The 26869-nt window shown below is 35.0% G+C and overlaps 2 protein-coding genes and 1 pseudogene across 8 annotated transcripts in view; 2 read left to right on the forward strand and 1 right to left on the reverse strand.

The window, feature by feature from the left end:
- The window catches only part of LOC123613150 (uncharacterized), a 129340-nt gene extending 103827 nt beyond the window's left edge, over positions 1-25513 (forward strand). Inside the window, exons 5-7 of one of the 4 annotated variants that reach the window (XR_012510195.1) lie at positions 14331-14525; positions 24268-24376; positions 25283-25513. The gene's annotated coding sequence lies outside the window, so the exon portion shown is untranslated. Of the gene's footprint in view, positions 1-14330; positions 14526-24267 lie in introns of all 4 variants that reach the window. The other 3 variants (XR_012510193.1, XM_074373919.1, XR_012510194.1) reach the window with 3 other exon arrangements.
- LOC105081811 (cytochrome P450 2C18-like) overlaps positions 1-26869 on the reverse strand; it is a 45191-nt gene that overhangs the window by 5608 nt on the left and 12714 nt on the right. For all 4 annotated transcript variants that reach the window (XM_074373918.1, XM_074373917.1, XM_074373916.1 and 1 more), the window contains 5 exons: positions 13399-13559; positions 12027-12203; positions 8400-8414; positions 3800-3941; positions 893-1080 (listed from right to left, as the gene is read on the reverse strand). In XM_074373918.1, coding sequence (XP_074230019.1) covers positions 893-1080; positions 3800-3941; positions 8400-8414; positions 12027-12203; positions 13399-13559 — 683 coding nt within the window. The remainder of the gene's footprint in view (positions 1-892; positions 1081-3799; positions 3942-8399; positions 8415-12026; positions 12204-13398; positions 13560-26869) is intronic.
- Positions 14099-24127, forward strand: LOC105081874 (large ribosomal subunit protein P1 pseudogene; annotated as a pseudogene).

Consider the following 26869-nt stretch of genomic DNA (forward strand, 5'->3'; position numbering starts at 1 on the left):
GGAAAAAGTGAGGACAGTATATACAATCATACAAGTAAATACAGATATCAATATGAAAAAATTAATGTATGTTCATGACCAAAAAAAAATCATTAAAAATGAAAGTAAACTTCCCTAATCTGATTAAAAAAATAACAAAATGTACACAAAACATCATTCTCAATAGTGAGATGTTAACCTCCACTCTCCTGGGGACCAGAAATGAAATAAGGGGGAAAAAATATATTGACCCAGATAACAGGACAATGTATGCAGAAACTGCAATTATTCTAGAGACATATTTTTAGCAATTATTTTATTTTAAATTTATCAAGGTTGCTACATATAAAGTCATCAAATGATATACTCAATTATATTTCCATATTCCAGTTAAAAGAATGGAAAAAGCATTTTAAAATATTTATAACAACAACAATAAACCCCTAAGGAAAAATAAACAAAAGATATGGAAGCTAATGCACTGAAAATAAAGAAAACATTATTAGGAAAATTAAAGAAAGCCTTTCAAAATTAGAAGCATATTTCATATTCATTCATTAAAACATTCAATGTGTCACAGTAAGTCTTTCTAAACTGATCCAATGTCACCTGATAAAAATCCCAGTAGTGTGTTTTGGTAAATTGGCAAAGTGGTACTAACATTCATTTGGAAATATAAACAGCTAAGATTAGCTAAACAATATAAAAGAATCAGAACAAATTTCGAATACTTACACTGCCAGTTCTCAAACCTGCTATAAAGCTTTATAGACTAAACTGGAAACCGCATACAACCCACATGTATGACTTTTTTTTTTCATTTCTCCATCTTGTGTTCCCAGAGGACTGCACCCATACTGTGAAAAGGGAACTTCAAGACCACTGCGGTCAGTATAAGTGAAACCAGTCTTACCTTGGGGATGAGGTAGTTTCTGAATTTAACGTCACAGGTCACGGCATGAGGCACGCTGCTGGGCACCAGGTCGATGTATCTCTGGATCTCGTGCACCACAGCATCCGTGTAGGGCATGCGGCTCCTGTCCTGCATGCAGGGGCTCCGGTGTCTGCCAATCACTCGGTCAATCTCTTCCTGGACCTTAGCTGATTTAAGAGACAATTAAGACTGATGAAAAAAGAGAAAAGTACACACTTGCATACCAATTCAGGAATACATGAAACCTCAGGAAGGTGTCCCAACATCATTAAAAACATCAGTTATGTGACCAGAAGTGCACCTAGACATAGAGATAATTGCCATACTACAGATACATATAAGTCTCCTACAAGCTAGGCTTCAGATACATCTACACATACCTCTGTATCAGCATACAAGATAATACAAAGAGAAATGATGAAATATTTCAAATATAAACCAAACATAATGTCAAGGAATTATAGTCCCTGCAGAAAGAAAAACAGGAATCAAATATTACTTTTCTTTCTGAATAATACATGAGTTGAAAAGTCAAATGATAACATATATGTTTTCATGTATTTGTGTATTGTGTGTGTGCAGTGTGCAATGGTACTCTCTTCCAATTGCCAAATGCCACCACTTTCAACATTCTAGCAGTTTCTTATGAAATTTATGCTATATTTCTAAATAATGACTCTGTTTCTATTTCTTACTTCCAGATTTTAAACAGTACCTGATTTCCTGGTATGAGAGTTGGAATCCACATCTTCATCCACACTTCATACAATATATATACCCAGACACACACACAAATCCCCTTAGTCCATTTCCCCAACATATTTAGACCACAATTTTTTGTTGTTAAAATATTCATTTTTTTTATTGAAGTATAGTTGACTTACACTGCCGTGTAATTTCTGGTGTACAGCATACTGAATAAATTACACACACACATATATGTGTTCCTTTTCAAACTCTTTTTCATTATAGGCTAATTCAAGGTACTGAATCTCATCCTGTGTATATAGAACTATAATACTCCCTGTTAAGACAACAGTGATTAATCTTCATTTTTGGTACTTTCTTGTACTTAACCATGTCTCTCTGTTCAATTCACAAAATTATACATCTTTATTTAGAATTTTTCCAAATGCTGAGGTAGATATTTCTAACTCCTAATAATAATTTCTCTATTATTAGGGAGCCACAGATAATCGATCCCTTCTCTTTTGGTCATGGTGTCTCCCCTCATACCTGTTTTATGTACCTAATGTAATTTGAACTGGATATTTTCAAGGCCTGGTATCTAGCAGCTGCCCTGACAGTTTGATTCTCCATGAGTTTTTTAATCCTGGAGCCCATGACTTCCTCTAACATGGCTTCAGGCATTTGGATAAGAAAAGGAAAACAGGGGGAAAGTTTTGTCAAACTTACAGGCCTGAAAATAGCTTGTTTATATTAGTATGCAATTTGGTAGTTGCTCTTGAGATTTCCAATACTGTTCCGAACCCTAATCCTATATGCACGACCTGATGTGTATCTCTAAAAGATTTTCTGATTGTCTCTTTTATCCTGGTGTTTTGAAATTTCATGACCCTGTGTCTTGGGGTGGATGTTTTTGTTTCATTCACTCTGCCGTACATTTGTACATTTGGAGGTCTTTTCTCCATAGTGTTCACTCTCTGGAGTTTTTTGTCTGGCTGCTGAATTTTAGGAAGCAGGATGGAGAAAGGAGCTAAGAGTCTCTGAATTCAAGAAATGGATTCTTACCTAATCTTTTTTTTTTTTTCCAGCTGTATACCTCACACTTTCCACTACCTCTGCCCAGTGTCCCTGCATGTAGGACCTCTTAGGTTCAGTTTCTCTAGAGAGTAAACCTCTCTCATTCTACTGGGGGAAAAGTCACCTGATGAAAAGGGTTGTCAAAGGGACATGTTGGGGAGAGCTACCTTTATCAGCCTATTTCTCCCTCTGCCACCTCTGAAACTTGATACTTACAAATGCTGAGCCTTACAGGATTGCAAGGACACAAGTGACTTTTCCTCACTGTGGAACCTCCTCTTCTGACATTAAGGTCACAGCTTCATCCTCTCTGCTGACTTCATTATCACCCCTCAATATGCTCTCTGTGTTTCAAAAATTTGTTGATTTGTTGGCTGCTTCCTGACCTCCTCCCTCTAACTTTAAAAGACTAATTCTCATTTGTCATAGGTTATAATCATTGCAGTGAGATCCTGACACAGGGCAGGATAATGGATGTTTCTAATCAGCTGTGTATGACCATAACTCTTTAAAAGTTATTTTATAACAAAAAGTTCTTTGTGAAAGACAAAATTATTGACCTCTCAAAATTCTTATTTTGGCAATAACCACTTTTCTGGAAGCAACCTTCTGGAGTAATAAAATTCCTTTATACACACATCAGTTTTTTTGTGAATCTAAAATTTTAAAGCATTTACCATGCTGTACAAATTATCTCAGGAAGCCTCACTAAAATTCTAGGATTTCCACTTATGCTTCAAGAAGGAGAGATTTCATTTTCCCTGCCTTGGCGTTGGGACACTGCATTTTGAGAATAAGTAAAGATCAAAGTGACCTTTATAATAAAACCAAGATGTACTTTCAGGCCAAGTCATGCAGGTTGTGTCTGCTACTAATAACTTCCCATGAAATCCAGATGCTGCTTTGTTGATTTTGCTACTGCCCACAGTGTATTCACTCTTCTCAGTCATTCTCTCATATTATGTAAAGACGTCCCATTAGTCTTCCTTCATTCAATTTGAAAAAATTAAGCTGCTCAAATAGAGATTTACATACTTCTCTAGGAGAAACAAGGTAGGAAGCACTCCCAGTCTCTTTGCAATATCTCTTCTGAAATCACTCTGCCCACCATGTTGGTCATACCTGTGGCCTCTGGGTGCTTGAGCAGGAGGAGGAGACCATATCTCAGAGTGGTGCTTGTTGTCTCTGTCCCAGCTCCAAACAAATCAGATATAGTGAATGCCAAGTTTTCAAATGTATATGCCAACTTTTGATTGTGCTTTTCCTAGGAATGATTTGATTAAAACATTACAAAACATACAAAAAAGCAGGTAAGTATGGACCATTAACAGCTAAAAAAAGAAGTTGATAGGAATCATTCCTGAGGAAGCCCAGGCATTGGACTTGATAAATACTTTAAGATACATGTCTTAAACATGCTCAAATTGTTGTACAAGAACTAAAGAAAATTAAAGAAGTGGAAGAATCATGGGGAATGATAAGAAAGATATTATAAAAAGGAACCAAACAGAAATTTTAGAGCTAAAAGGTACAATACCTGAAATTAAAAAAAAAAAAATTACCAGAATGTATCAACAGCAGATTTGAGGAAACCCAAAAAAGAAACAGCAAACCTGAAGATAGGACAACAGAAATTTCCTCTGTGAATATCAAAAAGAAAAAGGAATAAAGAAAAATGAACAGAGCCTAAGGGGTGCATGGAACTTAATCAAGTGTACTATCATCTACTTTATGGGAGTCCCAGAAAAGAGAGAAGGAAGGAAGGGAAAATAAATTCTTGACAAAGAGTGGTAGAAAACTTCCAAAATTTGGTGAAGTATGTGAATTTACTTCAAATCCAAGAAGCAAGACAAACTATAAGAAGAATAAAGCCAAAAAGACCCACAGCAAGGCATATTTTATTCAAACTGCCAAAAGCCAAAGCAAAAGAGAGAATGTTTAAAACATCAAGAGGAAGTGAATTATCATGAAAAAAGGGTCCACAATTGAATAACAGCTCATTTTTCAACAGAAGCTATGGAGATCAAAAATCAGTGGAAAGATATTTTAAAGTCCTGAATGTAAAAATGTCAACCAAGAATTCTATATCTGGCACAACTATCCTTCCATAAAATAGGAGATATCGAGATACTCCCCAAATAAAGATAAGGGGTTCCTGGTTAGTAGATCAGCCATACAAAAACTGCTAAATGGAGTCAGCTTTCAGGTTAAAATCAAAGGCACTATATGAAAATTCAAAAGCATATTAGTAAATAAATATTCTTTTAAAAAATATGTGTGTAAGTGACAGATGGCCAACAGACACACAAAAAGATGCTCGATATTGCTAATTACTAGGGAAATGCAAATCAAAAGTCAGATGGCCATCATTTAAAAGTCTGCAAATAATAAATACTGAACAGGCTGTGGAGAGAAGGGAACCCACCTACAGCTGTTGGTGGGAATGTAAATTGGTGCAGCCACTGTGAAGGACAGTATGAAGATTCCTTGCAAAACTAAAAATAGGGGACTGGGGATATAGCTCAGTGGTAAAGCTCATTCTCAGCATGCACGAGGTCCTGGGTTCAGTCTCCAGTATCTCCATTTTAAAAATTAAAACTAAAAATAAAATAGAAAAAGAAATAAAATGAAGTATTTTAAAAGAAAAAAAGAAAACCATCTCAAAAAAAAAAAAACAAAACCTCAAATAGATGTACCTTATGATCAAGTGCTCCTGTGCATATATCTAGAGGAAATGCTAATTCAAAAAGATACATGCACCCCAATGTTCATGGCAGCACTATTTACAATAGTCAAGACATAAGAGAAAACTAAATGTCCACTGGCAGATGACTGTATAAAGTAGTTGTGGTATACAATGGTATACAATGGAATACTACTCAGACATAAAAAAGAATGAAAAATGCTATTTGCAGCAACATGGATGGGCCTAGAGATGATCACACTAAGTGGAGTAAATCAGACAGAGAAAGACATATCTGACTTATGTGTGGAATCAAAAAAATGACACAAGTAAACTTATTTACAAAACAGAAACAGAGTCACAGACAGAAAACAAACTAATGGTTACCAAAGAGGAAAGGGGAGAAGGGAGAAATTGGGAGTTCATGATAAGAGATACAAACTACTATATACAGAATAGATAAACAACAAGGTCCTATCGTATAGCACAAGGAACTATATTCAGTAGCTTGTAATAATCTATAATAAAGAAGAATTTGAAAAAGAGTATATGTACCTGAAGAGATGAATCACTGTGCTATACACCAGAAACTAATACAACATTGTAAATCAACTATACATCAATTAAATAAATTTTCTAAAAGAATGTAAGTAAGTAGAAATGCTAATATTATGTATTCTAGTATAAAAACATCTTTTTTATTTTCTGTATTATTTAAAGAAAAATGCATAAAACAATCATTATAAATATGTCCCCAGGCACAAAACTATATATAAAAATGTAATTTGTGACACCAGTTAAATAAAGGGGAATGAAGTTTGATAAGAGCAGAGTTAACGCATGCAATTTGAAGCTACTGTGTAGTCAATTCATACTGAGTTCTTATAAATTTAGGATGTTAACAGTAATCCCCATTAAAAGTACTAGGAAGTTAACTTAAAAATACACTAAAATTTGAAGAGGAAATAAAAAAGGTACACTAAGGAAAAAACTGATGAAACAAAAAATAAGGCTATATTGGAAGAATTGAGAAATTAAAACCATAAAATGCATTAGAGCTAAAAATAACAGAAAAGAAATAAATCCTTCAATATAACTAATTGCTTTGATTAAAATTCACATTTTAAGGCAGACATTAAAAGAACCAATATTTAAATTTGTATAAAATATTCCATTACATATATATACATATATCCATAAATGTATAGAATATAATTCAGCCATAAAAAAGAAGGGAATTCTGACATTTTGACAACATGGATGGGCCTTGTAGTTATTATCCTAAATGAAATAAATCAGACACAGAAAGACAAATACCATATGATCAAACTTATATGTGAAATATTTTAAAAACCTGATCTCATAAATACACAGAATACACTGGTGGCTACCAGAGATGAAAGGTGGTCAATATGTAAGAAGGGAATCAAAAGGCACAAACTTCCAGCTATAAAGTAAATAAGACCTCAGGACGTACTGTACAGCCTGATGACTATGGATAATACTGTATAGTATATTTGAAAGTTGCTAGGAGAGTAAATCTTTTTTTTTCACATTTTTTATTGAGTTATAGTCCTTTTACAATGTTGTGTCAAATTCCAGTGTAGAGAGTAAATCTTAAAATTTCTCATTACAATAAATAAAATCTGTAACTACTTATTGTAATGGATGGTAACTATACTTATTGTGATAATCATTTTGCAATACACACATATGCTGAATCATTATGTTGTACAGCTGTAACTAATATGCTATATGTCAATTATTTTCAGTGAGAAAACTATATTATCTACAAGAAACTCATTTGAGACCCAGTGACACAAATATGTTGAAAGAGAAAAAAGGAAAGAGATTGGGCAAGCAATGAGTAGCCAAATAAAGCAGGAATGTCTATACTAATGTTAGAAAAAAAATAGATTTTAATGAAAAATAGTTTAAAAGGAACAAATAAGAATGGAATGTTTTATACTGGATAAAGAGGTAAATTCTTTCAGAAGCTATATAATTTTATATATGTATGAGCCAAAATATATGAAGCAAATATTAAAAGAATTGAAAGGATAAATGGAGAGTCCCACAGTAACAGTGGGAGACTTCAATACCCAACTTTTCATAATGGTTAGTACATCTAGACAAAAGATCAATGAACAAATATAAAACTTAAACAACACTAGAATCAAATATACTAACAAATATATAAAGAATACTTGACTCAACAACAGCAGAACATACTCTTCTCCAGTGCACGTACAACCTTCCCCATGGTAGACCATATGTTAGGTTGTAAACAATTCTCAATAAAATGAAAAATATGAAAATAATACAAACTGTCTTCTCTGACTGAAATAAAATGAGGCTAGGAATCAGTAACAGAGTGAAAACTCAAACACTCACAAATACATAAGCATAGAAAAATAAATCTGATAGTTTCACAGATGAAGAGCTTGGAAGTTTCCACTTCTAAGAACAAGTAAAAAGCTGAACAGACTGAAATACTGACAACTCTTCAAGGATTCCTAAGAGATGTGAACTCAAAGGGAAAACCACTGCCTCCAAGGTTGGAAAGATTGACAGGGGAATACGGGAGGTCAGACTTACCAGGAAAGAAGACTCACGAGTGGAAACAACCATAAGAACCAGTGTCAGGGGAGGAAAATGTGAATTATAATTGAGAAATTCCTAAAACCTAGTGTGGACAACTCTGAGAGAAAATCTACAGAGTGACCCTGTCTTCCAGGGACCACCACAATTTTTTGAGATTTACCTCTCGGAGCTTGAGCAAGTTCTTGCAGTTAAATCTGCAGAAAAATCTCCTCATGTTTCCAAAAGAGGGAAGGCAAAAGGAATGCTTTTTAAATATACCAGGGCACTGTATTCTTTGTAATACGGCCTGCCATCAAGAGAAACTAGTTAACCAATAGCCTCACCTGCTAGGGTATTATCAGAGCCTGGGGGAACATGGGGGAAGGGAAACATTTAATTCAGTCAACTCTAGCATTCCATGTGAGAGAATTGAAATATCCACTCCAGTCCACTCACCCTATCTTGTCCCACCTAAGAAGGGAGAAAAAACAGTGAGAATCACGTGTCAAATTCATAGTCCAAAGGCATAAGGTCATCAAATATCTGAGACCAAATCATAGGACTATAGAATGCTTCCCCTCCTCCCACATGTCACCCTCATTTCACTAAATGCCTACTTACAACAGTTCCTTTTACCTAGTACATCATGTCCAGTGTTCAAGACAAATTTGCAAGGCATACAAAAAGACAAAAAAGAAAAAAGAATTTGACAGAGCAAGCATCAGAAACTGACATGAGAGGGATGTGGAATTACTAGACTAGGACATAAAACTATGGATAATATGCTCATAAGTCAGTGGATGAAGTAGAAAGCATGCAAGAGCAGATGGGCAATGTAAGGAGAGAGAAAAAAAGTCCTCCAAAAGAACCCCCCAAAATGCTATGATCAAAACATTGTAACAGAAATAAAGAATGCCTTTGGTGAGCTTATTAGTACACTGGACACAGCTGAGTAAAGAATCTCTGATCCTGAGGATAGAGATATCCTCCAAAACAAAGAGAACAAAGAGTTTTAAAAACAGAGGAAAGAAAACCAAAAAGCATATATAAAGATTATGGGAGAAATACAAAATGTATAACATATGCATGATGGAAATACCAGAAGGAGAAAAAAAAGAGAAAGGAATAGAAGAAATATTTGAAAAATAACGGCTGAGAATTTACCCAAATTAATATCACACATCAAACTGCAGATCAAAGAAACTCAAAGAACACTAAATATAAATGCCAAATAACAAAACTAAACCCCAAAACTCTACAACTAGGCATACATTTCAAACTACAAAAAAATCAAAGATAAACTTAAAACTTCTGAAAAAGCCAAAGGTAAAAAAACACCATACTGATAAAGGAACAAAGATATGAATTATTCCTATTTCTCCTCATGTATCTTGCAAGCAAGATGAGAGTGAAGTGAAACATTTAAAGTGTTAAGAAAAAGAAATCATCACTCAAGACTGCGTATCCTACAAATGATGCTTCAAAAGGGAAAGAGAAATGAAGACTTTCTCAGGAAAAGAAAAAAAGAGGAAATCTGTTGCCAGCAGAAATGCCCTGAAAGAAGTGTTAAAAGAAATTCTTCAGAGAGAAGGACGATCATATAGGTCAGAAATATATCTACATAAAGAGGTGAAAAATTACAAAGAAAGAATGAGTAAAGGTAAAAAAAGTTTTTACTTATTCTTAATTGATCTGACAGCTAAAAGTTTGTTCAAAATATTAACAGCAATGTATTTGATTAAGTAATATTTATGAATATACTACCTATAAATATATACGCTTTTATGTAAGTGGAATGAATGACAGCATGATAGAAGGGATGGAAGGGAAGGATTGGAATTACTTCGTTACTATGAGATACATTAACTGTAAAATGGTGTTGGAACAACTAGGTAACCACATGGAAATGAATGAAGTTGGATCTCTGCCTCACTCCATATACAAAATATAACTCAAAATAGATGAAAAACTTAAATATAAGAGGTAAACCTATAAAACACTTAGAAGAAGTCATGGTAAATCTTCATGAACTCACATTTGGCAACAGATTCTTAGATTTGATACCAAAGTAACAAATGTGTGTGTGTGTGTATGTCTAGTTGCCTGATACATATTATCTTCATCAAAATAAAAATGTTTGTGTATCAAAAGTCAGTCAAAGATGTGAAATGACAAACCTACATGTCGGGGGAAAATATTTCCATTTTATGCATATGTAAGGGTATGATGCCTGAACTATCAACTTTCACAGCTCAACAACAAAGACAAGCAACCCAATTTTAAAAAGGCAAAGGACTTAAATAACATTTCTCAAAAAAAATATTAAAATGAGGAACAGCACAAGAAAATAAATTCAACCTCATTGTTCATTAAGGAAACGCAAATTAAATCCACAGTGAAATACAACTTCACATTAACTAGACTAGCTTTAACAATTACAAGAAATTAGAAAGTAAGTATTGGCAATTACGTGGGAAAATAGTAATCCTTGTACATTGCTGGTGGGAATATAAATGCTGCAGTCATTGCAGAAAAGCTTGGCTGTTCCTCAAAATGTTAGAAATAAAATTACTATATGTCCTGACAATTAAGCACCTAGGAATATACCCAACAAAAATGGAAACATGCCCGTGAAGAAACTTGTACACAAATGCTTATAGCAACATCATTCCTAAGACCAAAAATTAGAAACAACACAAATGTCCACCAACAGACAAATGCATAAAAGTTATAATATGTACATAAAATGGAGTATTATTCAGCCATGAAAGAGAAAAGCAAAGTACTAATAGATACTAAACTTAGCTAAGTTTCCAAAACATTATACTAGGTGAAAGAATCCAGAAGCAGTAGGGACAATGCTATGAGTCCTTTTATATGACACATTCATAAGAGGCAAATCCACGGACACATAAAGCAGATTACAGGTTAACACATGATGGGGTGGAGGGAATAATGATCATTTAATGGATATTGAATACTTCTGCAAAGTAATGGAAAAGTTTTGAAATGAGAAAGCTAGTAGTTATACAGCACTGTGAATACACTAAATACCAATAAGCTGTACACTTTAAAATGGTTAATTGTATGGTATGTGAATTTCACTCCAATTTGTTAAATGATGTTAACTGCAAATTGATCTATAGATTTCTTGCAATCCCTAGCAAAATCACTACTGATTTCTTTGCATAAAGTGACAAGTATAACCTAAAATTGATCTGAAAATTCAAAGGCCCCAAAATAGACAAAACAACTTTAAAAATTAACAACGAAATTAGATAACTCAAACTTCTCAATTTCAAAACTAACTACAAAGCTAGTAATTAAGGCTACCAGATGATATACTACTGGTATAACAAGTGACATATAGATTATTGGAATAGATTTGACAATACACAAATATACCCACACAATTTCAGTCAATTTATTTTTGACAAGGGTGCCAAGATGTTTCATGTGGGAAAAATACTCTTTTCAATGAATGATAAAGGACTCATGCATATAGATATGTAACTCCATCTCCACATTTATGCCAATTCATTTTATTTTACACTCAACTAAGGCTTTTCTCTTCCATCCACCAACTCTTTCCTATCACATCTCTCTGCAGTGCTATGTACAGTATGCACACACCTGAAATACCCTTCCTTTTGCTTCAGCGCAAATTTATTAACACTTATTTCCAACCAACAGACATGCAAAAAGCCCAGCTAGATTAAGTCATTCTTTTCCATTCTTTCACACAGTGTATGCAGTGATAAAGCCCGTATTCATATTGTGGAATGGTATTTTGTATTTTCTAACTTGTATGTAATTGTTTACATTTCACCTGAGGTGTCATGCTGTCTCTCCTTGGGTAGATATTAACACCCAAGAGGAAGATCAATATATTCAACTTATTTAACAATTAGATATTATAGCTTCCATAATGATTAGTGTAGCTTCACGCACACAATGAGTACTTAAAATCTTGTCACCATTGTTTGCCTGAACACTGAAAACATCTCTGGTAAATACAGAACTATTCAATGACCCATAAAATGCATAAGCAATGAAACAACTGAGCCATCATGAACATTTTACCTGCTCCATCTTGATCAGGAAACAATCAATTAAGTCCCGAGGATTGTTAATGTCCAGGGATGTTTGGTGTTCCCTTATTTGCTCCAAAACATAACCTGTTACATGAGTAACATTTTTAAATAATTTATTATGACTCCCTGGGAAATAGTCAAGGAGAGCAGGGAAAGTATTGCAGATCTAGAAGAGAAAACAGTAGTCTATTAAATATAAAACACTTAATGAAGACTTATATACTATACACCAAGCCCTGGTTGGAAACTGTGGTATAAATATTAATATAATATGATATCTGTATTGAGGGGAATCTCTGCTTCACAAATACATCATTTTCTATGCTGATACATATATGTGAGGAAGAAAATTCTGACTGGGGATCAAAGATGATAATTATTTCCTATACTAATACATCATGTTTACAGTACAAAAGCATCTTTACATAAATTATCTCATTTTTTACATCAATTCTTTCTTGCAACCATGAAATATAGGAGGGAATGAAATACCATGATTCACATGTTGTAGATGTCAACAGATGTTAAGGGAGTTTGGACAACCTGACATAGAGCACAAAGCTGGTCCCTGATGTTCCTATTTCTGTTTAGTAGCTTCAAATGTGAAATCAGTATTTTAGAACTGAGAGGGTCCTAAAATCACCATGAAACACAGCTCAACATTTTATGTATAAAGTAACTATGTAGCAGAGCAAGTAAGGGACTTCCCTAAGATCACACCACTATCTTTTTAGGCAGAGTGCAGAACATCAGCTCAGCACAGGGTACAACTATGATACCTGTTTATGGTTCATACACCAAAAAAAACCCAATCATTTTATCATCTCTAAAACAATTCCCTTGCCAGTTAGGATACCAACTGAAACATCAAACACTCCTAACCTAGTCAGTGTCCCCTGGCAGCATTCTCTCTCCTTGAAGGAGACATTCTCTTCTTTCCTAAATGTGGATATTTCTGCCAACCATTGGGCTGAAGAAGTCCTTAAGTGGGGACTGGAAAACAAGACTTGTGTGTAATGGGAGCCTTTTCCGAAGGGCCTGGAAAGACTTTTATTGCTGTAGACATGCTTTGAGGAAATTAGCAAAGTATTTTATGGAAATTGGGCTTTGGAATTTAGTGGAAGAACAATTGAACAGGGTCAATAGCATTAAATTTCAGTTCTGAATCCTGGGCATGCATATTCCTACCCATCATTAAAGGGCTCAGCCATCTTTCCCAGATGAGCACTCCAGGATGCTAAGCTCTGGGCAGGACTGTGGTGTGCACACATTCACTTCACAGTGTGGTGCACACAGAGATTTGGACTTCATGGAGAAAAGAGCACAAATGATTTCTCGAGAAAAAAGGATCTTGGCCTCACCTGCAACCATGGGGAGCTCAGAATCTTGAGATTTTCATTCATTTTTTCCATTATGTCTAGAAAAGTCTGATTTTTATAATCAAAACGATTCTGGAAAATAATGGAGCAGATCACATTGCAGGGAGCACAGCCCAGGATGAAAGTGGGATCACAGGGTGAAGCTAAGGAATAACAAACAATTTAAACACCCCATTAAAACATACATATGAAACATACTGTCTTTGCGGTAACAGGTCAAGATGATGTTAGAAACTTTAAATCAATCTCTCGCCTACAAATTCTCTTAACCACAAAATATTTAACAAGCATAAAATCGACACATCACTTTTACCTTAGGCTGAGTACACCATTTCAACCTAACTAGTTAAATGATAGTTTTTTTTTTTTAATTCAAGTCATATCCTCTACCTTTACTTGTACCCTTTTCACTCAAGGTGCCTGCTAATTTGCAAGGAAAATGACAGAAACACTTAATAGGGCACTTTCATATCATTTCATAACTAAAGGTGGCAAGGCTGAATATCATCTGTCTGGAAAGCCTATAGAAAATTAGGCACTGATAAAGAGAGAAAAAGAATAATTAGATACCTCAAAGTGGTTTTGTATAATGAATGGTTGAAAGAATGATGTTAGAATTAGTAGAGGAAAAGCTAAAGAGAGGAAGGGATTGTAGGTGAATTCAAGTATTTGAAAAAAACAAATGTACAAAAGCAGTAAGTATCCATACTGTATGAACAATAAAATGTAATATGAGTGAATAATTATTATAAATTGAATTTTTCTAAACCAAATATAAAACGTAAAATCTCAAATAAGTGAAGGTAAATTGGTAACTGAGGTTCTTTCATTTTTTTATTTCAATGCTAAAGAAACTTTAAGAATTGAATGTCTAAAAAAAAAAAAGGAATTAAATGTCTACCCTCTTTCCTCAGCAGTCGCCAAGGTGCTCGGTACTTCCAAGGGAGCTAAGGGTACGTTGGGGTGAGGCCCTCACTTCATCTGGTGACTAACACCGCGCCCAGTAGCACCCACCTAAGAGCTCTCCCGCGCCACGGCCTTGGTCTCCAAGCTCACATGCATCTATTCGGTCCTCATTCTGCACAACGATGACGTGACAGTCATGGAGGGTAAGATCAATGCCCTCATTAAAGCAGCCAGTGTAAATGTGGAACCTTTCTGACAAGGCTTGTTTGCAAAGACTCTGGCCAATGTTAAAATTGGGAGCTTCCATCTGCAACATAGGGGCTGGCAGACCTGCCCCAGCAGCCGGTGCTGCACCAGCAGGAGGTCCTGCCCCCCCTACCACTGCTGACCCAGCTGAGGGGAAGAAAGTGGGAGAAAAGAAAGAAGAATCCAAGGAGTCTGATGATGACATGGGCTCTGGTCTTTCTGACTAAACCTTTAGTAGCACATTCCATAAAAATCTGAGCTCTTTTAAAAAAAGAAAAGAAAAAAGAATTAATGTCCACCATTTCCAATAATCATCAAAAATTAATTTATTTAAGCAAAGCTACCCTATGTAGACTTCTGGGATACTGACTGTCCTGTATAGCTAGAACAGTATGATCTAATAAATTTTAAAATTCCCATCAATGAAATCAAGTTAATCATATTTCCAGTAAAGAAATTATATTAGAGGAAAGGTTTTCTCTTTTGGTAGGAGGTCTGTAAAATAAATTTGTTGCAACCAAATCATCAAAGAAAATTCATTATATAGAGAGAGACCCCATATTCCCATCTATAAATGTAAGTGAGGACTACTTAAATCAAAAGTACAGTGGAGAGGGATATCCGAAAGATGGTGAAACAGGAGGTCCCAGCCCTCATTCCTCCACAGAAACACTGATTAGAATCCTTTAAGAAGTCACAGTACCATAGGCGAGCACAAAGCTGAAAACAGATACAATGAAACTGATAAGAAGTGCAATTTCACTTTACCTTCATCAGTACCTCCCCCAAGATGGGACAACTCAATGCTAGAAAAGAACGTCCCAGGTGTGATTACTCCATCATAGGGAAGAGAACGATGAAGCACCCATCCAGTGAACCCCAGGGCTGATTCAGGAAATGTTTTCTGTCCTATCTCACTTGGAGGGCTGATAAGACTGGAACAGTCTGGATGTCTGGGACCTCTGAGAATAAAAGAGGGTGGGAGTAGTGATTTGCTATGGCCAGCATAGCTTAGCACAATCTAAAAAAGGTGCTCTAGAGACTGTTCCTTCAAGGGGAAGGGAGAGGAGTGGAGCTTCATCTGGTGTTCTGGCTTTTCGGAGGACTACCCAAAGGATTGGTATATGCCTACCCTGGCTCAGGTTGTTGAGGGGGAGCTCACAAACGCTGGATGCCACTGAGAAAAGGGAGGATGGGATAGCTTGCTCCTGTTGAATCAGAAAAATTGCAATGTACAGACAGACAACAAATAGAGCAAGAGATTCTCAGCTCCTGAAAAAGAAATTGACAAGCTTTTCTAGTTGTGAAATTATACACACAAGCCCAGAGAAGTTGCATCCACCAAAAGAAAAAAGCTTCAGAGGCCCCCAGAAGTCTCTGGCCAAGATAACCGCTAATGTTTTGCCCTATGTAAATCTGGTCCATAAAGACTGAGAGAGATAGCTATTTTTTTCTAATTTATGGATCCCAACACACAGTCATGAAACAAAGAAGCAGGAAAAATGGTTCAAACAATGAACAAAATAAACCTCTGGAACTAATCCTATAGAAATGAAGCAACATCACTTATCTGAACACAGAATTTTATTAAAAAGTGATAAAGATGCTCCTCCACAAACTCAAGAAAATGATGCATGAACAAAATGAGACTGTCAACAAAGACAGAACACATTAGAAATAACAACTGAAATGTGGCAGGTTGAAGAGCACAATATACCACAAAATTTTTGCTCATTTGATATTAATCAGAAGAACAAAAGGAAAAAAATGAAGAAGAGTGAAGAGACAATAAGGGATTTTTGGGACACCAACCAGTGGATCAATATATACATTACAGAAAAAGAAGGAGGTGGGTAGGAAGCTTATTTGAAGAAATAATGGAAAACACTTCCCATATCTGGGGAGAAAAGTGACACCCAGATTCTAGAAGGCCAATACACAAACTAGCTATGATGAACAAAAGAAATATACAGTGAGCTATATTATAATCATTTGTGAAAATCAAAGACAAGAAGAATTTTGATAGCCACAAGACAAAAGTGACTTGTCACATTCAACAGAAGCATCGTTAAGACTAACAACAGATTACTAAGAATAAATATTGCAGGCCAGAAAGCAGTGGGATGAAATAATTCAAAATGAAGAAAGAAAGAGAGAGAGAGAGAGAAAAAGAAAGAAAAAAAGCTGCCAACCAAGAATATTATATCTGGCAAAACAATTCTTCAAAAATAATGGACAAATAAATATTTTCTCAGATAAACAAATGCTAAGGGAGTTCATCACCATTAGACATATCTTAAAAGAAATGCTAAAAGGACTCCATAAAGTTGAAACAATAGGACACTGAACAGCAATACAAAAGCATTTGTACGTATAAAGCTAGCTGATATAGGTAAATATATAGACAAAATCAGAATACTTTAATGATGTAGAGGTGGTACGTAAACCACTACTACTTCTAGTACAGAAGTTAACAGACAAAACTGACAAACCTTTACCTAGACTAAGAAAGAAAGAAGACTCCGAAGAATAAAATCAGAAATCAGGAGGAGACATTACAACTGTTACCAGAGAAATACAAAAAAAGAAGAGACTACTATGAACCACTATACACCAATGGAATAGATAAACTAGAAGAAATACATTTCTAGAAACACACAGTCTGTTAAGACTGAATCATAAAGAAACAGAAAATCTGACAAACCAAACAATAAGGTTGTCAAATCAGTAATAACTCCCAACAAAAAACAAAACAAAACAAAAATCCCAAACCAGATGGTTTCACTGGTGAATTCTACAAACATTTAAGGACTGGCAAATATTTGCAATCCTTCACCAACTCTTTCAAACTTTTGTAAATCAATAAATGTGATTCACCACATTAACTGAATTAAAAGTAAAAATCATATGATTATCTCAATAGAAGAAGAAGAAGCATTTGATAAAATCCAAAATTCTTTCATGATAAAAACACTTCCATATCCCTTTACTTAACATAGTAAAGGCCATATATGATAAGACCACAGCTAACATCATACTCAAAGGTGAAAGAGTAGAAGTGTTTCCTTAAGATCAGAAACAATACGATTGTGCTCACTTTTACAACTCCTACTGAACACAGTGATGGAAATCCTAGCAAGAACAATCACACACAAAAAATAAAAGGTATCCAAATAAAAGTAAAATGTAAAAAAATCTGTTTGCAGATGCAATGATCTTATATATTAACAACCCCTAAAGATTCAACCAGAAATTGATAGAAATACTCAATGAATTTAGTAAGGTTGCAGAATACAAAAAACACACATTTCTATATATTATCAACAAACTTTATGAAAAACAAACAAAAAATTAATCCCAATTTAAATAGCAACAAAAACAATAGAATACTTGGGACTAAATTTACCCAAAGAAGTAAAAGCTCTGTACACTGTTTCCTTGTAAGACACTGATGAAATAGAGAAGATATGAATATGACTGGGACATTGTGCTGTACACCAGAAATTGATACACTGTAATTCACTATACTTCAAAAAAAAAAAGAAGGCATGAATAAATGGGAAGATATACAGTGTTCACAGATCAGCAATGTTAATATGTTCTTATTACACAAACTCATCTACAGATTCAATGTGATTTTGGTCAAAATTCTAATAACATTATTTACAGAAATTAAAAAAATCCTAAAATTAAAATGGAAAGACAAAAAGCCCCAAATACACAAAGAAGTCCTGATAACAAAGAAAAAAGCTGGACACATTAAATTTTCTGATTTCAAATTATATTACAAAGCTAAAAAAAATCATACTGGTGTAAAAACAGTATATAGACCAATGAATGGAATTGAGAGCCAAGAAGTAAACCCATACATATACTATGAACTATTATTTGACAAGAGTCAAGAAAACACATTATGGAAAGGATACTCTCTTCAATAAGTGTGTTGGGAAAACTGGATATTCACATGCAAGAGAATAAAATATAATACCTATCTTATACTTCTCACAAAAGTTAACTCTAAATTGACTAAAGACTTAAATATAAGACATTAAACTATAAAACTCCTAGGAGAAAACTTAGGGAAAACATTTCTTGACATTGGTCTTGGCAATGGATTTTTTTAATACAACACCAAAAGCACAAGAAATAAAAGCAAAAATAAGGAGACTACATCAAACAAGATTTACTGCATAGCAAAACAAAATGATCAACAAAATGATGGCAACCTACAAAATGAGAGAAAATATTTACAAATCATATATCTGATAAGAGGTTAAAACCTAAAATACATTTTTAAAAATTCATACAACTTAACAGGATAAAAATAATCCAATTGAAAATGGGCAGAGGACACAGAAATGTCTTGTATTTATCTACACTAACAATAAAACATCAGAAAAGGGAAGTAAAAAAAAAATCCCCCAAATTAATAAAATGCTTAGGAATAAACCTAACCAAGGAGGTGAAAGACTTACACATGGAGAACTATAAAACATTGATTAAGGAAATTAAAGATGACTTAAAGAAATGGAAAGAAATCCTATGTTCTTGGATTTGGAGAATTAATACTGCTGAGATGACCACAGTACCCAAAGCAATCTACAAATTAAATGTAATCCCTATCAAATAACCCAGGACATTTTTCACAGAACTAGAGCAAATAATCCTAAAATTTACATGGAATCACAAGACCCAGAATTGCCAAAGAAATACCAAAGAAAAAGAATGAAGCTAGAGGAATATCCCTTCCAGACTTCAGACAATACTAGAGAGCTACAGTAATCAAAACCGCATGGCACTGGCACATAAACAGACATACAGATCAACTGATCAGAATAGAGAGCCCAGAAATACACCCACACACCTATGGTCAACTAATCTTTGACAAAGGAGGCAAGAATACAATGGAGGTAAGACAGCCTCTTTGGCAAGCAGTGTTGGGAAAGCTGGACAGCTGCATGTAAGTCAATGAAGTTAGAACACTCCCTTACACCATATACAGATATAAACTCAAAATGGCTTAAAAACATAAGACAAGACACTATAAACCTACTAGAAGAAAACATAGGCAAAGTACCCTTTGACATAAATCTCAGCAACATTCTCCTAGGGCAGTCTACCCAGACAATAGAAACAAAAACAAAAATAAACAAATGGGACCTGGTTAAACTTGTAAGCCTTATAGCAAAGGAAACTATAAACATACTACATAAACATATAAACTATAAACAAAAAGACAACCTATGGAATGGGAGAAAATATTTGCAAATGATGCTACTAACAAAGGCTTACTTTCTAGAATATTACAAGCAGCTCATACAACCCAATAACAGTAACAAAAAAAACCCAATCAAAAAATGTACAAAAGACCTAAACAAACATCTCTCCAATGAAAACATTCAATTGGCCAATAGACACATGAAAAAATGCTCAATATCACTAATTATCAGAGAAATGCAAATCACGACTACAAGGAATTATCAACTTATACCACTCAGAAATAGCCATCACTGAAAAGTTCACAAATGATAAATGCTGGAGAGGGTGTGGAGAAAAGATAACCCTCCTAAAATATTGGTGGGAACATAGTTTGGTGCAGCCATTATGGAAAACAATAAGGAGATTCCTTTAAAAACAAAAATTAGTCTTACCATATGATCCAGCAATCCAACTCCTGGGCATATATCCAGAGGGAACTCTAATTCAAAAAGATACATTCACACCAATGTTCATAGCAGCACTATTTACAATAGCCAAGACATGGAAACAGCCTAAATGTCCATCAACAGATGACTGGATAAAGAAGCTGTGATTACACACACACACACACACACACACACACAATGGAATACTACCCAGCCATTAAAAAGAATAAAATAATGCCACTGGCAGCAACATGGAAGGACCTGGAGACTGTCATACTAAGTGTGATAAGCCAGAAAGAGAAAGAAAAATACCACACAATATCACTTATCTGTGGAATCTAAAACAAATGGCACATCTAAAACAAATGGCACAAAAGAACTTATTTACAAAACAGAAACAGACTCAGACAGCAAAAAACCTTACAGTTACCAGAGGGGAAAGGTGGGGGTGGAGGGACATATTGGGAGTTCAGGATTTGCAGACAGAAACTACTATATGTAAAATAGTATATGTATACCTGAACCACTGTGCTGTACACCACAAATTAACACAACATTGTAAACTGACTATATTTCAATTTTTAAAAAATGGGCAGAGGGACTGAATAGACATTTTTTCAAAGACACAGATGGCTTACGGGTACACAAAAAGTTTCTCAAAATCAATAATCATTAGAGAAGTGCAAATCAAAAATATAAGACATCACTCAGACCTTTTAGAATAGCTATTATCAAAAAGTCTAAAGGTAACAGTGTTGGCTGGGTTCTGAAGAAAAGGGAATACTTGTCCACTGTTGGTATGAACGTGAACTGGTACAGCCACTATGTAAAACAGTATGCAGTTTCCTACACATATTAAAAATAGAACCAACATATTATCCAGCAATCCAACTGCTGGCTATGTATCTGAAGAAAATGAAAGCAGGATATAAAAGAGATTTCTGTGCTGCCATGTTAATTGCAGCAGTATTCACAATATCCAAGATGTGGACACAACCTACGTGTCCGTAACATAATGGAAGAAATTTTCACATATTGAAGTATGGGGAAGTCATTCTGGCTTATACATAATTTGGCTTGAATTTTATAATACCGAGAACAGCTTTTTGTGGTCTTAAACATACGCTGTACATACGCTTTAACCATTAAAGAATATAATGCATTTAAACATTAAAATGCAGTAACTGTAGTTAAGGATTTCAAAATGGGACTGGGTGGCTATTGTGGATGTAGTTTTAGACACAATCCTTATTACTGAGAACTGAATTTTCTGAAGTTTATCACCCACCAGCCATTCTGAACACAGTTAACTGCTAGCAGCTGTCAGTTGGAACCTTATGGTCTCAAGGTCTCTTCAACCATTTCAGACCCAAACCAGTCCTTCCTTAACAAGTACCCTTACTTCCTGCCATCTTCAATTATAATTCTTAACAAACCTCTTATGTATGGGTTTTGCCTTTATAAACCTCCCCCATTTTGAAGCCTGACAGAACACAATTCAAGTGCTTCTTGAATCTGTGTCTCCCAGGCTATAGTCTCAGTTTGGTTAAATAAAATTATTTTATATTCCTATTATTATTCCTATTATCCACTGATAAACAGATGTATATTTGTCACTTACATACAGTTGATCCTTGAACAATATGGGAGTTGGGGCACTGACCCCCTGCACAGTCAAAAATCCATGTATAACTTTACAGTCAGTCCTCCACATCCACATTCTTGCATCCAAGGATTCAACTAACCATAAAACATGTAGTAATGTAGTATATATTTATTTTAAAAATCCGAATATAATTGGACCTGCACAGTTCAAACCCATGTTGTTCAAGGGTCAACCACATACACATACCCAATGAAATATCATTCAGCATTCAGAAAGGAGGAAATGCTTGCATTTGCAAAAACATGGATGGAACTTCAGGGCATTATGCTGAGTGAAATAAGTTAAACATAAAAAGACGAATACCCTATGATCTCACTTACATGTGGAATCTAAAAAAAGCAAACTCATAGAAACAAGGAATAGAAGGGTGGTTACCAGGAGCTGGGGAGTGTGGGAGATGGGGACATACCAGTCAAATGAGTATAAACTTCCAGTTAGAAGAAGTAGTTCTGGGGAGCTAATGCACAGGATTGTGATTACAGAAAACATTACTGTGTCATATACCTACAAGTTGCTAAAGAAGTCGATCTTAAATGTTTTCAAAAGAAATAATAGTTATGTGACCTGATGGAGTGGTTAGACAGTACTATGGTAGTAAATATATTGTACAATATAAACATAAATCAACATATATATTTTAAACTTACAAAATGTTATAATCAATTATAATTCAATAAAGATGAGGGAAAAAACTGAGTCTAGAGCACATCCTTTGAAGAAAGTGTATTTTTCAAAATTTGGATATAGAGGTGTAGTTCAGCTACATTGTATGGAAAATGTGTGCTCCAGCAGAAAACTATACATTCTCCATAGTTCACCCTTGTGCTTTATCTGACAGAATTTTCTTGGAGCTGTATGCAACAACTTATAAATTATCAGTAACTGATAGCAATGCAAAATAATTCTTGTCTATTGACATACAAACTCAGTTCTGTCCAGCAGAAGTTTAGTTGACTTTCCTAAGCTAGTTTTGTCTTCATTTGCACATTCACATCAACATTCCTTTACTGTAAGTTTGCACTTTTTTACCCTTCTCCTTTGAATTGATAGTAACACCTTATTACAACTGGTTGTAATTGATTTTTCTCATTAATAAATTAAATAATATCTTTAACTTGTGCTCATTTAAAAAAGTATAAGAAGAAATAAAAACGATCAATCATATATACACATGTAGGAAAAGATGCTCAACATCTCTAATCATTATGTTCTGCACTGGTCTCAGACTATCAATAACCAATGGTGTGGTTTGACCAGACCTGGTGATGCTTATTAGGAATGCAAAAAGCCCTTTAGCAATAACCATCAAGAAACTTTAGAAAATAGTTTATAACTCAGGAGACTTGGAAATTGCCAGCATATCTGAGGACACACCGTAAGGCTGTGAGTGGAGAGAGAGACTACTCATACACGGGCCTGGGGTTCTGCTCTCACTGGGGGGAAAGGCTGGGGCCTAGGGTTTTGAGGGCTCACTATTGGTGAATTTAAAACATAAGAGTGGGAATTTAAAGAACAAGAGAAATAAAATAAATAGGCCAAATGGTCAGTAATTGAAATAACCAAGGATAAAGGAGCCTCAATGGTGGAAGCTCTTTATCTAGTTCTGCGGCTAGCATGTGTTTATTTGAGATAGCGATTTTTGAGGGAGATGCCTCTTTAAAATGGATGCCTTGGCAATCAAAGATTAAATTAGGCATCTGCATTATGAAAAAGAAAAAACAATATAACTGTCTGGGTTTACAGTACACATTAGAAAATGCAAATCAAAAGCAAAGTGGTATCATGTCACATCTATTAGAATGGCCATTATCGTGGCAAAAAAGGAAAGAAATGGAGGAACAGAGGGAGGGAAAAGGGAGGAAGGAAGAAAGAAAGGAAGAAAATAACAAATATTGGTGAGGGAGTGGAGAAATTGAACCCTTGTATATAGTTAGTGGAATGTCAAACTGTTTAATATGAAAACCAGTATGGAAGTTCCTCAAAAAATAAAAAGAATATACTATATTATCCAGCAATCTCACTTTTGGGCAATCTCAATTTTTATTCAAAATAGCTGAATCATGATCTCAAAGAGATATCTGAAGTCCCATGTTAACAATAGCCAAGAGATGGAAACAACCTAGATGTCCACCAACAATTATGATAAAAAGAAAATGTGTCAACTTCTGGTGTACAGCATAATGTCTCAGTTATGCATATATATACATATATTCGTTTTCATATTCTTTTCCATTAAAGATTACTACAAGACCAGAAATTGACACATGGTAACTGACTACACTTCAGTAAAATAAATAAAGAAAATAAAAAAGAAAAGAAAAGAAAATGTGAGAGGAGATTGATGAAGATGGCAGAGCAGAAAAACCATGAGTTCTCCTTCTCCCACAGGCACACCAAAATTACAGCAACTTATAGAACAATCATGAATGGAAAAAGACCAGAATCTACCAGAAAAGACCTACAAATAAGATATAAAGAAGGAACCACAAAGAGGCAAGTATGAAGGGCAGAGTCACAATATACTGAAGTCCCATGCCCACAGGTGGGGAACACACAAATGGGAGAATAATTACAATTGCATGGCTCAGAGTCAGATAACTTGAATATAATGGTCTGATAATGCTAAAAGTTTTGCCACCCAAAGTTAAAGAGGCTTTACTAGAAAACTATTTCCTATTAATGAATGTTAAGAATATAGGTACATAAGAGAGGATATATCCAGACAGCAATCAAATGCAATCTCATGGTATCAGTTGCATGAATAAATTATATTTATGTTAGAATTTTTCTGAACCCTCAAATCATGGAACCTCTGTGCTTTACTAGATGATGTACAATGTGACTTAAAATGTCAAGCTAGATAAAGCTGTTAAAAAAAAAGAAAATGTGATAAATACATACACTGAAATATTATTCAGCTATAAAAATGAAAGAAATCTGGTCATATGCTACAGCACGGATGAACCTTGAGAACCGTGTGCTAAGTGGAAAAAAAATGATCACAGAAGAACAAATGTTGCATGATTTCACTTACATATGAATTATCTACAGTAGTCAAACTGATAGACACAGAAAGTAGAATGCTAGTTTCCAGGGTCTGAGGAAGAGGAAATGGATATGTCACCAGTCACCCCTGGCCTTGAGCACCTCATGCAAAGAATGAGATCTAGAAACCTCACTGTGTTCCTAGGGAACTCATTTGGAAATACCCAGTGTTGGTGACGGTGGTGGTTTTCAGTTGTTTTTTCAAGGTTTGGAGGGTTCCAGGTAGAGATACATTTTCAAAAAACAGCTCAAATCAGCTTGGGCCCAACCACAAGACTAGAGCCTGAGCAGACAAACCAAAAATCATGCAGAAGTTACCTTTGCTTCATTTGAATGTTAAATTCTCCTCCCCAGGCAGAGCTCAAGCCCCGTTAACATACTATGTGATGTGTGAAGAAATATGTCCCCAAACTGCGCTTCTGTGAGATTACTTCTGCCTTTACACATGACAAAATCTTCCTGCTTGAATATTCATCCCCTGCCCCAATAAAACTACTAATCTTTCCATGTTGAAGCAGCCACAGCTTTGAGAAATGACTCCCCATGGTTTCCTTATTTGCTGCAAATTAAAACTTCACTTTAACAGTTACTCTTGGTGTTGTTCCTGATTAAAAACTCATCAAGAAGTGAATGCCTTTTGGTTCCCTAACAGAGAGTCCCAGTTCAGTGGATGTAGAGTATCAGTCATGCAAGATGAAAAGTCCTAGAGGCCTGCTGTCCAACAATGTGATTACAGTTAACAATACTCAATACTATACTGTTCACTTAATAATTTGTTAGGAGGGTAGACCTCATGTTATATGTATTTTTTTACTATAAATTTTCGAAAAGTGCTGGGAAGAAATGGTAAAAGTTAGAATAAAAGAAACACGTGTAGTTTGTGTCTTCTATCCCAGGCTCTTAAATGTTCCAGGGCTTGAAGTGTTAAAACAACTTTTATTTTCACTGGATTGGTAGAGGGTGTCTTAGAAGGCCTTTGGTATTTCTTTATGTATTTGTGATACATAGGTAAAATCTGATTTTGTCTTTCCTTTCACTTAATATGGAAGAATTTAAAAACAGGGTAGGTTGTAATATGAGCTGAAAATCAGAGTCATTGTGACAAACACTTTACAAGTTACCACACCTGGCAATGGGAGGTAAATAATTACCACACATTTATTACCAAAATTCAATAAAGATGGGGCAAAGATGGCAAACTAAAGAGAGCCAAATTCTCCCTAGAGAAAACAGGGTAAGCATGTGTTGACAATGTTCAAATCTAGTTAAATAAAACATTTTATAACTTGGCATTTTGCAGAATTATGACATAGTAAATTTTTATTCAAAATATATAAATCAGTCCAGTGACTTCTGAGTTAACAGGAAACAATGAATGCTGGTATTTTTTAAATAGTGCTGTCTTTATAGAGAAATCTCTATTGGTGATAATTACATTAAGATATGCCTAAATAATTAAAACCACAAATGGCATTAGTATTTGTAGGCCTGAGCCCTGGAAGTAACTCTAACATGTCTGTGAGACGGAACATATAAATATAGTCCAATTAAATGAAGGCACATGTCACTTGTTTCATGCTTTGTAAGGGTGTGTCATTCCTACCATGTCCACTGAACAAGTATTCCCTGGTGAAGTGCTCAGGAATATATAATTCTCATTTATGCTATAAAAAAAAAATTGTTCTCTACTCACTCAGGAAGTGACTCAAAAGTATTCCTTGTGATTTCTGATGGGAAAACAACGTTCAGGAGACAGTAGGAGCAAATGACCTTCATACCCACACTGTGCACTATCATGGGGTACACACACAACAAGCACAAACACACAAAAGCCCCCGTGGCTCTCTCTTCTTCACACCCTCCCTCCTCCACACCCATGTGGAAGATGTGGCTGCCCCTGAAATGTTCTAAGGACGTCACTGGAGGAGAGAGCACTCTGTTAAAG

This window comes from Camelus bactrianus, chromosome 11 (genome assembly GCF_048773025.1).
Source record: "Camelus bactrianus isolate YW-2024 breed Bactrian camel chromosome 11, ASM4877302v1, whole genome shotgun sequence".
NCBI lineage: Eukaryota > Metazoa > Chordata > Mammalia > Artiodactyla > Camelidae > Camelus > Camelus bactrianus.